This window comes from Rhagoletis pomonella, unplaced genomic scaffold (assembly GCF_013731165.1).
Source record: "Rhagoletis pomonella isolate Grant_MI unplaced genomic scaffold, Rhpom_1.0 Rhpom_scaffold_00344, whole genome shotgun sequence".
Lineage (NCBI taxonomy): Eukaryota > Metazoa > Arthropoda > Insecta > Diptera > Tephritidae > Rhagoletis > Rhagoletis pomonella.
In genome coordinates, this window is record NW_023458898.1 from 18,811 (window position 1) to 32,584 (window position 13,774).

At 36.2% G+C, this 13,774-nt stretch overlaps 1 protein-coding gene across 1 annotated transcript; it reads right to left on the bottom strand.

The window, feature by feature from the left end:
* Positions 1-682: 682 nt before the first annotated feature.
* Positions 683-13,389, bottom strand: LOC118750649 (tyrosine kinase receptor Cad96Ca-like; the record flags this gene model as incomplete). The annotated part of the gene is given in 3 exon segments (XM_036485381.1): positions 683-959; positions 1,659-2,513; positions 13,127-13,389. Coding segments are annotated over 3 exon segments (1,395 nt in total), but the record flags the coding sequence as incomplete, so codon positions are not given.
* Between the last annotated feature and the right edge of the window lie 385 nt (positions 13,390-13,774).

Consider the following 13,774-nt stretch of genomic DNA (forward strand, 5'->3'; position numbering starts at 1 on the left):
AAGAACAATTTTGTATAAGAATACAAGAAAAAAAATATTACGTAAGAATCTACGCGACGCCCCCTCCCCCCATATAAGAAAAAGTAGGAAAATCCTAGACCCACCCTCCCCCACAAAGGTATTACGTAATATATGGACAGCCCCTTAGGAAATATTTCGCGAGGTGGTTGTCTGAAAAAATCCCGGCCGGGATATTATTAACTAAATATTCAGATTTTTTTTCTAATTTTGCACTCGTTTGTTTGTTTGAACAAATTACATACATATATGCTAGTCCAAAGCATAAAGCCTATAGAATGTGTTAAACAGATGAGTGGAAATTACTAGTATTACTTACCTGTTCATACCTGCCAACACGATAGGAAGGCAAGGTACAAAATAAACAACGCAACGTTTTCAGGTTCTATAGGCTTAATAATTTCGATTGGTATATAATTTGTTCATTAAACAAATGAGCGTAAACTAAAAAAGTAATATTTTTTTTTTATATTTAGTTAAAAATATCTTGGCTAAGATTTTTTGAGCCAACCCACTCGGAAAATATTTCCTAACACGTTAAATTTCATACAAAATTGATTTCACCGTTTAAACAGAAGGGTGAAGCTCGTGCCTTATTCGGATCTTAGACTATAATATATTGTATCAACATTTTCCATCACTTATCTGATGCCTTAATACTTACCATCGACATCGATTGTTTCGCAACGCCAAACTTGACCAAATGCACCTTCTCCTAATATGTTGAAGAATTTAAGCCGGTGCCGTGGAAATTCCCATCGGCATATAACACGGTCAACTTTAGATTCTACAACACTACGGTATCCGATATTCATATTCATACCGGTTTGTGTTTCTCCAGCAATAGTGTTACTACTATTTTGAATTCCACTTAAGTTACCTGGGTCAGTATTATGAATAGCCCTTCTATCCATGGAATTTGCTGTTAATTGGGATGTTACCTAAATATTGCCATAAATATAAAAAATGTGCTTAGCTTTTTTGTATTACTTACTTTAAATTTAAGTACTTTTATAGTTTACATATCGTCGCCTGGGTAAAGGATTGTCGTATGTTAATTTCGACAGGTTGTGGGAAATCGCGATTGAAGTTTGGAATGCAATTTCTCAAAAACGCGAAGACAAATTTTCTCCAAAGTCTCTGAAAATGTTACTAGTTCACAAAATTCTTAAAATATTTAATTTTTAATGATTATTGTTAATTAGTTTTCAGTTTATGAAGGATTTTCTTTAGTAAAATTTTATCGTAAGCGTCATTTGCCACAGTTCGGCAGCCACTTTGTATGAAACACGACAAAATGTGATAAAAATTTCTACCAAATTAACGACATTTTTTACTCAATATCTCGGAAACTGAAGGAGATATCCAAAAATGGAGAACGCCATTTTTAAGATATTGATTGGTTTAATATGGGTGCATCACTAACTAAATTTTTACTAAATTATCGAAAAAATTGTAGTCAATATCTCGGAAACTAAAGGAGATATCTAAAAACTGATAGCACCAATCGAAAGACCTTGTTTCAAAGTATATAACTGCATCTAGAACTAAAAATCGTCAAAATGGCGCTTACGACAATCTTTTACCCAGGCGACGATATGTACATATGTAGCTATGAATGAGATAGCTTGTACACTCACCAAGGCATTCTGCAGTTGTTGAGGAACGTAGCGGTTGTGGTAGGCGATAGGCCCGTTCCAATGTTGCAATACCATTGAATTTTGGCTGCCATCAGTTAAATCACAGCTTAAATTGCTGTGGTTAGATTTTTTAGTTATTTCCTCCTTGGATTTTTTTTTTAATTTTTTGCTAAAAGCGCACAAATGTTTCCGGTATAGGAAACCAAAGAAACCAGCTGCCGCAAAAAAAAGTCCACATGAAATTGCTATAACTGGAATAATAACTGCTTTGATTGAAATTAAGTTCGATGCATTTTCATCAGCTGGATCTATATAAGGATATTTATTCTTTTTATTATTCTCCACTGGTCTTGCATTAATTTCGGTCTGAAGTGGCTTCTCTTTTGAATCTGCCATTAAAACACTATCGTTGCTATAGTTGTAGATATTTTCTCTAAGTCCATTTACGGAAGCATTGTTATCTGCCTTAATTATGGCTTTTAGCCGAATACGACCTGTTGTCGAAGGAGGCATATTTGTCGTTGCTGTTGACATCAGTGGAGTAGTTTGTTCGGAAGTGTCTATTTCTAATTCATTACTAGCACTATGATGGTTGTGTGAAGACATATATTGATTTAGGCCAAATTTTGAGGGAAGGTGGTTGATTGGTCGTTCATTTGAATGTTGTGTACCGAGTAGCGTATTGAACTGAGGGAGGATTTGAGAAAAATTTTGTACAACACTCGTAACCGATGGGGGAGTTCGAAAGTTTGTCACCATATGACTATCCTTTGCCAGAATGTTAACAAAAACTTCGTTTTTAGCTGTTAGATCTCCGTCGGAAACAGTAATGTAAAGGAAAAAGTTTTCCCCACCCTGTGAAATGGATGAAGTAGATATGTATGTTACTTATTACAGTAAAAAAGTTTAAATTTTTATTTAAGATAAATTTGCATATTCAGTATAAACCTAAACAAAGGGTGAATTCCAAAACGTCAAAATACAAAGCATCAGCCATTTTTATTTCTAAACCGAACTATGTAGAACAAAAAGTCTAACTTGCGCAACCTAGTTGAAAACTAGCATCTAACCTTTACAATAAAAACACTTTTACATTTCACGAAAATGAAGCGACTATTGCTTGAAACACTTCTTCTTCTTCTTCTTCATCTTCTTCTTCTTCTACTTCTTCTTTTCTTCTTCTTCTTCTTATTTGGCCTTGTAACCGCCTAAGCGATTTTTGCCGAATTCAACAAAGCACGCCAGTCGTTTCTTTTCTGTGCCAACTGACGCCAATTGGAAATGTCAAGTAGAGTCCAACCGATTAATCGGCATCGTCTAGTATCGGCACAAAATTGAGCATCGGCATCGGCTTTTTTCGCCTATTCTTTGCCGATTATTTGGAAAATCTTTTCATATGTTTCGACAGACAACAGCCAACATCAAAAAACATTTGCAAACACCTCACGAAAAAATATTTTATTTTGTTAAAGGTGTTTCACGTTTTTTCCATACAAAAGTATATTGGACAATTTTCTTTTATATGGAGGACACTGCCAGCAAAAGAAATTGCCAAAAATTTACAGGATTTAATACCAGCTTGAAACTTGCTCTTCATAATGCTAGAATTAAGTGGTTTGCAAAACGGCATACCAAAATTCTGATTAAAAAGTTTTAAATTTTGGTAAAAATAACCAGAGTTTTTCTAATTTTATTATTTTTATGGTATTTGTTGTATACCAGCTAGACTTTTATAAAAAAAATAATAAGCATTAAATAAACAAAAGACAAACTCCAAATGCCAAAACCGGTTAAAATATCGCAATATGTACACACATACCTAGCATATAAGTTCCTATGCATGGATTGCAAAAGAGTGTATTTTAGCACAAAACGAAATGAAATTTTATGCTCCTAAATATTTCTTGCTTAGCGCCATATAAAAAAGTGTTTTATGCAGGGACCGTAGCGGTTATAACTTTTATTATAAAAATCACTTTTTAATCGTTATTAACTAAGTTTTATTTTTTGCTCAAAACATAACGATTATTTATTGAGTTTTATTTTTTGCTCGGAAAATAATCGCTACCTTTTAAGTTTTATTTTTTGCTCGGAAAATAATCGTTACGTTTCAAGTTTTATTTTTTGCTCGGAAAATAATCGTTACGTTTTAAGTTTTATTTTTTGCTCGGAAAATAATCTTTACATTTTAAGTTTTATTTTTTGCTCGGAAAATAATGGTTACGTTTTAAGTTTTATTTTTTGCTCGGAAAATAATCGTCATTTCTTGAGTTTTATTTTATGCTCTGAAAATAAAACTTAATTTTTGCCTATGTTTGCGTATGCGTTTGCGTAAATAGATGGGGGCGGCTGCATTGAACTTTTAACGGCATTGTGGAGTAGGTAATGAAAACACAGAGAGCAAGATACAAGGGCAGAAAGTAAAACAAGGGCAATGACAAAAGCACAGACACTCACAACCTATACTGAAGGATCAAGCCAATGATAAAGATGAAGACCAGGACAAAGTTAAAGATAAATAAAAAGATGAACATGTTCACTTTAAGAAAAAAACCAATTTGACTTAACACATATTTCTTTCAAGCGTTTATACCTGTGTCTTTACAGCGCACTCTCTGAAACCGTATTCAAAAGTATACAAAGTTTGTTGTTTTATTTCGATATTTCAAACAATAATTCAAATTAATTTAAAAATAATTCAAATTTAAAGGCGGTTGTGTAAAGAAAGTCAGCCTATTTTCACTTCGCGTCGAATAAGTGATGTGTTTATAACTGTTTCCTAACCGATTTGAAATCAAATCTGAGTTAATACACTTTTGAAATTCAGAGCGAACATTGAAATTTGGTTAATGCATCGGCTTTGAATCGCAGTGAACTGGGTCAAAGCGCTTTATATGTCGGTATAAACAAGGTATTAGTTAGTAAAAATTAGTAATATTGCATGTAATACCACGAGTGCTTTGATCGCCCATGATTGCGTGATACTATACTAAGATACTGTATAAAGAGTGAGCAAGAAGGGAACGGAGTTTAACATTTTTTCATGTATGTAAACTTATGGTTGCCGTATTCAAAATTATCAGAAAAATGTATGTTATTCTTACAAACAAATTCTTATGTGGTTTCATTTGCGAGCATTTGGTCCACTGGGTATACTTACAGTCAAATGATTGTGACAAATAATATGAACGGAAAACAGCAAACAAATCAAAAAATAACAAATTTCATAGAAAAATCTGTAGTAGTTTTGAAAAACAGCAAGTGCATGCGACAATCTTTGTTGACGGTTTTCGTCACTCCGGTTTGTGGAAATCGTCAGATTATATACTTCCCGTTATCCTTCAGCTGTATGCCTCATAATAAAATAAAAATTGACCGCGCTCGAGAATGTCCAGGTAACGTTGTTTTTTTGCAAATTTGCGACCCTCCCAATCCCTTGCGTCACGCTCAAATCGTCAGATTATTGAAATGCACACCTTTCCGCACGTAATTAACCCACTATTTCTTAATCTGACGCGGTCGAGTAAATCCACCTATCATTTTTTTTTACTATTCTGATCAGCTCTCCTATGCGCGCGGCTCTACATAGATGGCTTAGATTTAGCAGAGGTACTCACCATGATGCAGGGTATCCCTCATATGTTAATCTGAGGCGCTCGAATAAATCTGTAACTGTGTAAAATTACGAGAAGCGCTGGGTGGTCACAACAAAGTTCCGCAAATAGCTGATGTCCACTCCGGCGAGTCCCTCGGGAGTGTTGATGAGATGCGCACCGAGGTGCTTAAACTTTTATCTAGCGAATTCCGGGCAGTTGAGTAGGAAGTGCTGAGATGATTCCACCTCGTCTTCCAGGAAACTGCCGCAATAGGGATCCGTGACGATCTGGAGTCGCATCGCGTGGGTTCCCATAGGACAATGTCCGGTCAGCACACCTGTGAGAATCGAGCGGTGGCACTAAGCCAGCTGCAGTAGCTCCCTTACCGCCCGCGGTCCACAACCGGCCAGAAGGACCTTGCAACTTTGCAGGTCGGGGTTTTTTCCCAGCGCTCGCTGAGCCGACTGTAAGCCCATTTGTCCAAAAGCAGACCGCAGGTTGCCAACGGAACTCTAATTCCCTCCCTGTCCGAGGTGATGGCCTTGAGGTTGCCTTGCCTAGCCAGTTCATCAGCCCTGCAATTTCCTGGGATATCGTCGTGCCCTGGGACCCAAATCAGCTTGATCTCAGTTGAGAGAGAGGTCAGGCATACCCCTACCAATTTGAAATACACCATTAGCGATCCCAGCGCCCTGATTGCCGTCTGGCTATTAGTGTATATATTTACCCTCCTCGCCGACAATACATTGGTGCATAGCCAATCGGCTGCCTCTTTTATAGCGGCCACCTCGGCCTGAAAAACGCTGCAGAGATCCGGCAGTCTGAACGTATGATCTACTGAGAGTTCCTTACAGTAGACACCTCCTCCAACTCTCCCTTCCAGCTTCGATCCGTCCGTGAAGATGCTAATGGGACCTCTTCTGCAAATACTACCCTTCTCCCATTCGTCCCTTGGAGGGATGTGCGTGGAGTAGGATCCTTTTGGGGCCAGCATCGGGTGACTCCGGTCCATTTCATTCGGCAGGAAGTCGAAGATTTCGAGAATTGTCGAGTGCGCGTGTGTTGGATTGTAAGAGAACCCAGAGCTTTTGAGCCGAATGGCTGAGCGAACCGCCGCTACTTTGTCCGCATTGTCGACTGGTTCGACATTGAGTATAGCGTTTAGCGCTAAAGTAGGAGTGGTCCGGAGCGCCCCGATGATTACAACGAGGGTGGCCCTTTGCACGCGGTCTAGCTTCTAAAATGAGTGGTATTTTCCAGTGGACTCCGCCAGACAATGACCCCCTATAACATTATTGGCTTAATAATGGTTTCATATAGCCAGTGCATTACTTTTGGGGAGAGGCCCATCTCTTCCCCATGGCGTTCTTGTAGCAGTAGAGAGCCACTGATGCATTCTTTACTCGTTCCTCAATATTTGCTTTCCATGACAACTTCACATCCAGGACCACGCCCAAGAACTTGACCCTGTCGCAGAGAACAAGTGGAACACCCCCTATTGAGGGGAGCTGGAAATGGGACTTTTGGTACCTCTTGGTAAAAAGAACGCGCTCCGTCTTTCCAGGATTGACAGCAAGTCCGCAGCTAGCGGACCAATTTGTGACCATGTTTAGTTACCCTTGCATAAGATCGTACTTTCCTCTGACGATAAGTGCCACGTCATCCGCTTAGGCAATAACCTGGCTCCTCTCCTTTCCAACTCCTACAGGACGTCGTTTATCACGGTTTTGTTAGTAATGAGATATAATTTTACAAAAAAACAAGTAAGAAAGTCTAAGTTCGGGCGGAGCCGAACATTAAATACCCGGCGCAAGTATTAAATATATGTTTTCCACCATTCCGAAAGCTACCGCTACATGATAAGCCGGGGTGTATACATTTTAAGTAAATTAGCGTCCTTAAATTTCGAAATATTGCAGTTTCAAGCATATCTGAAATTTACCGTTATATGAAAAGCGGCCTCAATTTTAGTCCGATTTCAACAATTTTCAACGGTTTGCTTTTATGTGGCAAGCACAATAACCATACCGATCTTGGTACAAATTCCTAGAACGGTTAGCGAGATACATACATATATGTGATCACAAGTGGGCGGTGCTACGCCCATTTTCCAAAATTTTGTCATAAACGTATTTCTTGGTAAAGAATCATCAATTTTGAATAAATTAGCTTCAATATTTACTGATTTATCGAAGATTTTGTATTTCTCGAAATTACCGTTATATGGGATGTGGGCGTGGTTATTGTCCGATTTTAGAAATTTTCGGCCAGTTGGTATGCTGTATCAGGACCAACAACTGTGCCAAGTTTGGAAGAAATTGGTGTAGCGGTTACCAAGATATACACATGTAACCATAAGTGGGCGTGGCTACGCCGATTTGCCAAAATGTTGTAATATTCTTATTTTTCGTCTAAAACTCATTGCAAATATCAATTTTGAGTGAATTATCTTCAGTAGTTACTAAAATATCGCAGTTTTCGTTTTTCTGAAAATTACCGTTATATGGGAGGTAGGCGTGGTTATTGTCCGATTTTTAAAATTTTCAGCCATTTAGTAAGCTGTACTAAGGCCAACAACTGTGCTAAGTTTGGAAGAAATTGGTGCAGCGGTTACCAAGATATACACATGTAACCATAAGTAGGCGTGGCTACGCCCATTTTCCAAAAATTTATAATATTCATGTTTTCCGTCTGAAACTCATTTTAAGTATCAATTTTGAGTGAATTACCTTCAGTAGTTACTAAAATATCGCAGTTTTCGTATTTCTTAAAATTACCGTTATATGGGAGGTAGGCGTGGTTATTATCCGATTTCGCCCATTTTCAATACCATCTGTCCCACGCCCAAAAGAAGTTCACGTACTAAGTTTCGTTAAGATATCTCAATTTTTACTCGAGTTATCGTGTGCACAGACGGACGGACGGACGGACGGACGGACGGACAGACAGTCACCGCTTAATCGATTTCTCTTTTCATTCTGATCATTTATGTATACATTTGTCTATATCTATCTCGATTCGTTTTGCCTGTTACAAACAACCGTTATGTGAACAAAGTTATAATACCCTTGTGCACAAGTGCGCTCGGGTATAATAATAAATATTAAAGAAACGAAAGAAAAATAGGCAAAATTTAAAAAAAGTCTTGTCAATATTTATTTTTCCACCACTGTATATACCCATTAGAAAAATAAATACCGAGCTTCGTAATAGTTATCCTAATAAATGGAGGAAAATGAATAAAACCACTTGCTAATTTCAGTAAGCATCTGACTCACACTTATACCATGTCCCCACCGGAGCTAACCACGTAGTTATGGCTATTGAGTTGGTTAACCCGATAGTCCACTACATTTAGCGTAGTTTCGCCATATAAAAATGACAGCACTTAACCATTTCACTGAGATGGTTAAAAGCTAACCAACTCGAAACCACGTCGAAAGTCTGATACAACCCTGTGTTTTCCCGCCATCTGTTGGTCATTAGCGTTAAAATGTAAAAAGTTCGTTCCTTACTAGTGTTTGGACTTAACTAAGATCTGATTAGATTTACTCCGACTTTTGAAAAAATTTGAAATCTCTTCCTCTACTCCGCTTGACTTCAAATATATTCCGTTTTTTTATTCATGTTATGCCCCTCTTAGGGCCATTTTTTGAGTGTTCACCACCGGTTTCAGTAACAAAATTGATTATTTTTTGATGTATGGCTGTAGAAATTGGCGGATGCAGAACTATATTTAAGTTGTTAAAAAATATATGTAGAATAAAATTTATATAAAGTAGAAAAGGTTTAGATCCTATTGCTCTTTAAAAAATTAAGTGTTAGAAACGTTCTACTTTATAGAAAATGCTAAATATTACCTAAATATGTAACGTATTATCCTTACATTGCCTCGCGTTCTTATTTTTGCATGAATAGAAAATATTTTAGCCAAACAATTAATGTCACAAACGAAAATAAAAAATTTCATCTAGTAAGCAAAATTTGTTTTTGCCCAGATTTTTAGTCCTGAATCGAGTTTTGGAGTTCCGAACACTGTTCTCTACATTTGTACTGCTTTATAAACCTCAAACCGCAGTGTGGACAGCAATAGTTAGTGATGTGGTTAAGTTCGATTTGAGATGGTTAACTTTTTGGTGGGGACATGTTATTACTTAGTCACTATTGTACTAATATTATTATGTTAATCCACTTTCATGTGAAGTTATAACATCTAAAGTTCTGGTAATAACCTTTGGCAATATTTTATATCCAAAATGCAATACAAAGCCTTAGATTTTATTGACAATAGTCAAACTACATTACAAAGACCTAAAATTTCTACAGAGAAAGTACAAATTTGAGATCGATTTTAACGGTCGTTATTCATATATCCACATACATACATATATTAATTACCTTTCATATCAATTCAGGTCTGTTACATGCGCCCCACGCCTTTAATTTTCAATATCATAAATAGTTTAAAATAATTTTTGCTAAAATTTCAAAATCAAAAGCTATCAAAACAAATTCTATGGCACTGAGAAATATTATTTTCTACTTTTTAGTTCATTTATAAAAACGTTGTATGTTAAAAAGTTTTTTTTTATATTATTTATTTTTAACGTCGACTTTCAATGTCATATGTATGTAGTTACATAAATATATTAATAAAACAAGAACTTAATGTTTTAACAGTAAACGCACGCACGATTAATCGACCAATTAATTTTTTTATTAATCATGATCCTGATTAACCAAAAATTTGTACTAAGCAGATTCTGATTAATCAGATTGTGAGTAATTATTGTTTCATAAAAAAAAAACAATAATTGAAATCTTATTTTGTTATTTTTTGAATTGATTAATTAACTAATTAGGCTTCGATTAATCAGCTTTTTTGATTAATGATGAAGAGGGCAATGTAAGAGTCTCAGTTGTAGTTTGCCTTTTTCCCTTTGACGCCAAGTATAATAAGCAGCGCCGTAAGTAAATATATTTACTTTCCTTCAGGGACGTGAACCGGATGAAAAATTTGGTCGGTTCGGTACAGCGGTTCGAACCGTTGTTGCACTTTTGGACTGTTTCGTCAAAGCGGTTTTTTGGTCTTTGAACCGGGGTTTCGGTTCGGTTCAACGGTTCGAAAAACAAAAAATAACGCGCAAATTTAAGTGTCAAGTGTCAAGTGCAACAACGCGCAAGGTTAAGGGTCAAGTGAGATGGGCTGCCTTTACATTTGATATTGTCACTTGGTAAAAAAACATGGTAGGTATTACCATGTTTAACAAAAAGAAAAAAAAAGTGGGTACATTTATCTATTGAAAATTGGTTGAAACGAACCTTTAAAGCTTTAAAGAAAGTGGTTCGGTTTTCGGTTCGGATCAAACATTTGTGGAAAATTTCGATTCGGTTAATGGTACAGTTAATTAACAGAAAAAAAGCGGTATTCCGGTTCAAAACCAGTTCACGTCCCTGCTTTCCTTAGCTTTCGAAAAATAATTTCAAATTGTAGAAATTTTCGATTTTTTTTTGCGGTAGACGTAGCTCTTTATTTCCCGCTTTTTCACGTAATAAGAGCTACCAAGTCGTCATGCACATCGGCAAGAGTTACCGAGAGCCATCGTTTTATTCATTATTTATAATGTGTACTTATTGATCTTGCATTACAGCCGATAGTATCGATAGTCTTAAAACATCGATAGTATTTTTGTAAAACACAAACCATCGATAGTATCGTGGATATTTTTCCACCTCTAGTTGGTGTCGTGCGGGAAGTCTCCACATGCCGGACACTCATTGGGGATGATATTGGGGTCGAGTCTGGACTGGTAGCTGTTGAGGCGGCTACAGTATCCAGACCGTAACTGGACCAGGGTAACGCGGGTCTCTCTTGGCAGTTCAAGCGCCGTGTCTGCCACAGGGGGTGATTGGGCTCCGATCACGGCATTCATAGGCCGGGAGTCGTGGTACCGACTGAATGAATGAAATGAATAGGTGCCCCTTGAGGTGCCTGGGTGGAAGCTCCTCCTCTAGAAAGAGTCTGTTAGGGTGTTCCTTTCTGTAGCACCCCACCAGAAACTGATTAAAGAGCAATAACTCATACCAAAGTGAAGAGAAGATATAGTGTAAATCAATCGCTTGCACTTTTGTTAATCGAACACAGGCTTTACTACGGTGTTTTTCAATAAATTTCGACAAAATATTGTTTTTGTTCTTACTGGAATTGTGAATATTTTTAGCGCATGATATCAATCATGATAAAAACATAGCAAGGTAGAACCAAAATGTATTCAACAAAGTGTGATTGATTTTGACATTGCTCTCATAAGAAACAGGCTATAATGTCAAATTGAAATGAATTGTTAACCCATTTGAAAATGTGTTTTTTTCCCAAATTTGAATTAACAAAAAAAATACATACAAATTTTTCAAGCAAAGCAAATTTTCTTAATAAACGTGAAATTGTTAAGAGATAAACCGCCGAGAAGAGCAAGTAAGTACATTTAAGTTTGGTAATAAGTAAATACGTTCGACTTTGCTTAAATATTTAATGTAAGGAAACCAAGATGAAACGATGCAATAAAAGTCAGGACACGAAAATAGTGCGATGTTTTAAACCACCTAGTTGCGAATTAAGACGGCAGCGATGGGAAGAAAGCTTTGGTGTTGTACTACGTGATTCATCTCGCGTTTGTGAAAACCACTTCAAGGAAAGTGATGTGCAAATCAAACACTTTCCAACGAGCTCGTTTATACCCATGCGCAGTCCCAATGCCATACGGAAAAACTTATACAAGTGAGGATTTAGTACACGATCAGGATCATTCTTTTTTGATGCCCAAACTCCAACAGACGACACTTTAGAATGCACGTTGCCAACAGAAATATTTCGGCTTACCGAAATAATTAAACTATGCAAGCAAGTATGGAAGAGCTTAAATTAAAACCGCTCGAAGCAAGGTCTTTAATGGAAAACTAGTTCACATGAAAAAAATTTAATTTCAAAATTGTCTGAGTTAAGCTCACATATAAAATTGGTAAAAAATGCAAAATCATACTTTTATAAGTGTCGAATAATGCTTAGGATAAAAAATTTAAATATAAAAATAAACGCGCAAAAGCATAAAACTAGGACAATTAAAAACAAGAAAATTGATAAAACGATTTTATAACTAAATTACCACACAAGATGGTTTTGGATATTTAGCAATTAAGATTTAGAAATGTTTAAGTGTTAATACTACAAAAATAAACAAACGCGCCCCTGATGATGCTAATAAGTTTAGCGAAACGTTGGGCTGTAATAGTGGAATAAACTTGTTTTATTTGCACTAAAGATAATTAGATCGGACTAGCCTATCAAGAAAATTCTGTAACAATTTGTTTTATTTTATTGACAAAATATATGTGATGTAAGTAATGTAAGTAAAACAAAACTATAATCGAAATAAAAGCCTAGGACATCAGTGCTGATAAGATACATGCATCACTAAGGGTTAATTCGTTTGTTTATACTTTTTGACATTATAGTACCTTAAAAGAGAGCCGCACTGAGTTGTCAATCACACCTTGTTTAATACACCTTGGGTAGAACCGTTCTCTCAATTTGTCGGCCATGATTTTTTTTTGAAGTTTGCCAACATTTTAAAATCATATAAAAGTGAAAATAAAAAACTGAAATTGTTCGAAATTGTTGTTGCTTGAGATTGAAAATGAAAATGTGTGTGTGAGTTTGTGAGTAAATTTAAAAATTAAATTGTTTGGAAACGTCAAGAATTTTAAAAGTGACTCTCAGCGGTTCTACCTTACTATATTTTTATCATGATATCAATAATTGTTAATTTTAATGTTTCTAAACATTTCATAGAAATATTTTTAAAATCAACTTACTCGTCCAATAAGGCTTTCATTGAGGTAAACGTTTCCTCTGACTTCATCAATACGAAATGGTAAATTGTGTTTGTCATTTTCTTCACTATAGTTTGATATAAAGTGTGGTTCAAGGCCAAAAATGAGATCATCGTTTTCTGGATCCTCAGCTCGAATTCGTGTAATTATTTGGCCCACCTGCTCAGATTCAGATATTCTCCAGTTCCTTTCCGGTACGTAAAGTATTGGTGGTGTGTTTACTAAAGAATGTTGTAGGCTGAATGCTGGAGGAATAAAAGTTAAACGAGACACAGAACTTTGGTTACTAATAAACAAATTTATTTGATTTATGCTTCGATACGCCGATCACATAAGAAATACAATTTAAAGTATATACAGAATTAAATCGCTCAGAGAAATTCGTCGGAAGCAAGGCGAATTAATGTAAGGTGATAGCAGGCGTACAAAAACAAAAGTTTACATGTATTTTATTTTTGCTTTGGCGCATAAACTGTCAAAATCTGTAAGAGTGTGTGTAGAAATTCAAACAAAATTTTTCAATTTTATATCAGAAGCCGTGCGGCGAAACAAATACACAAAATCAGCTGAGCTAGTAACACCACCTTATATAAATTCGCCTTGGTCGGAAGAAAGTTCACTCCCAAAATT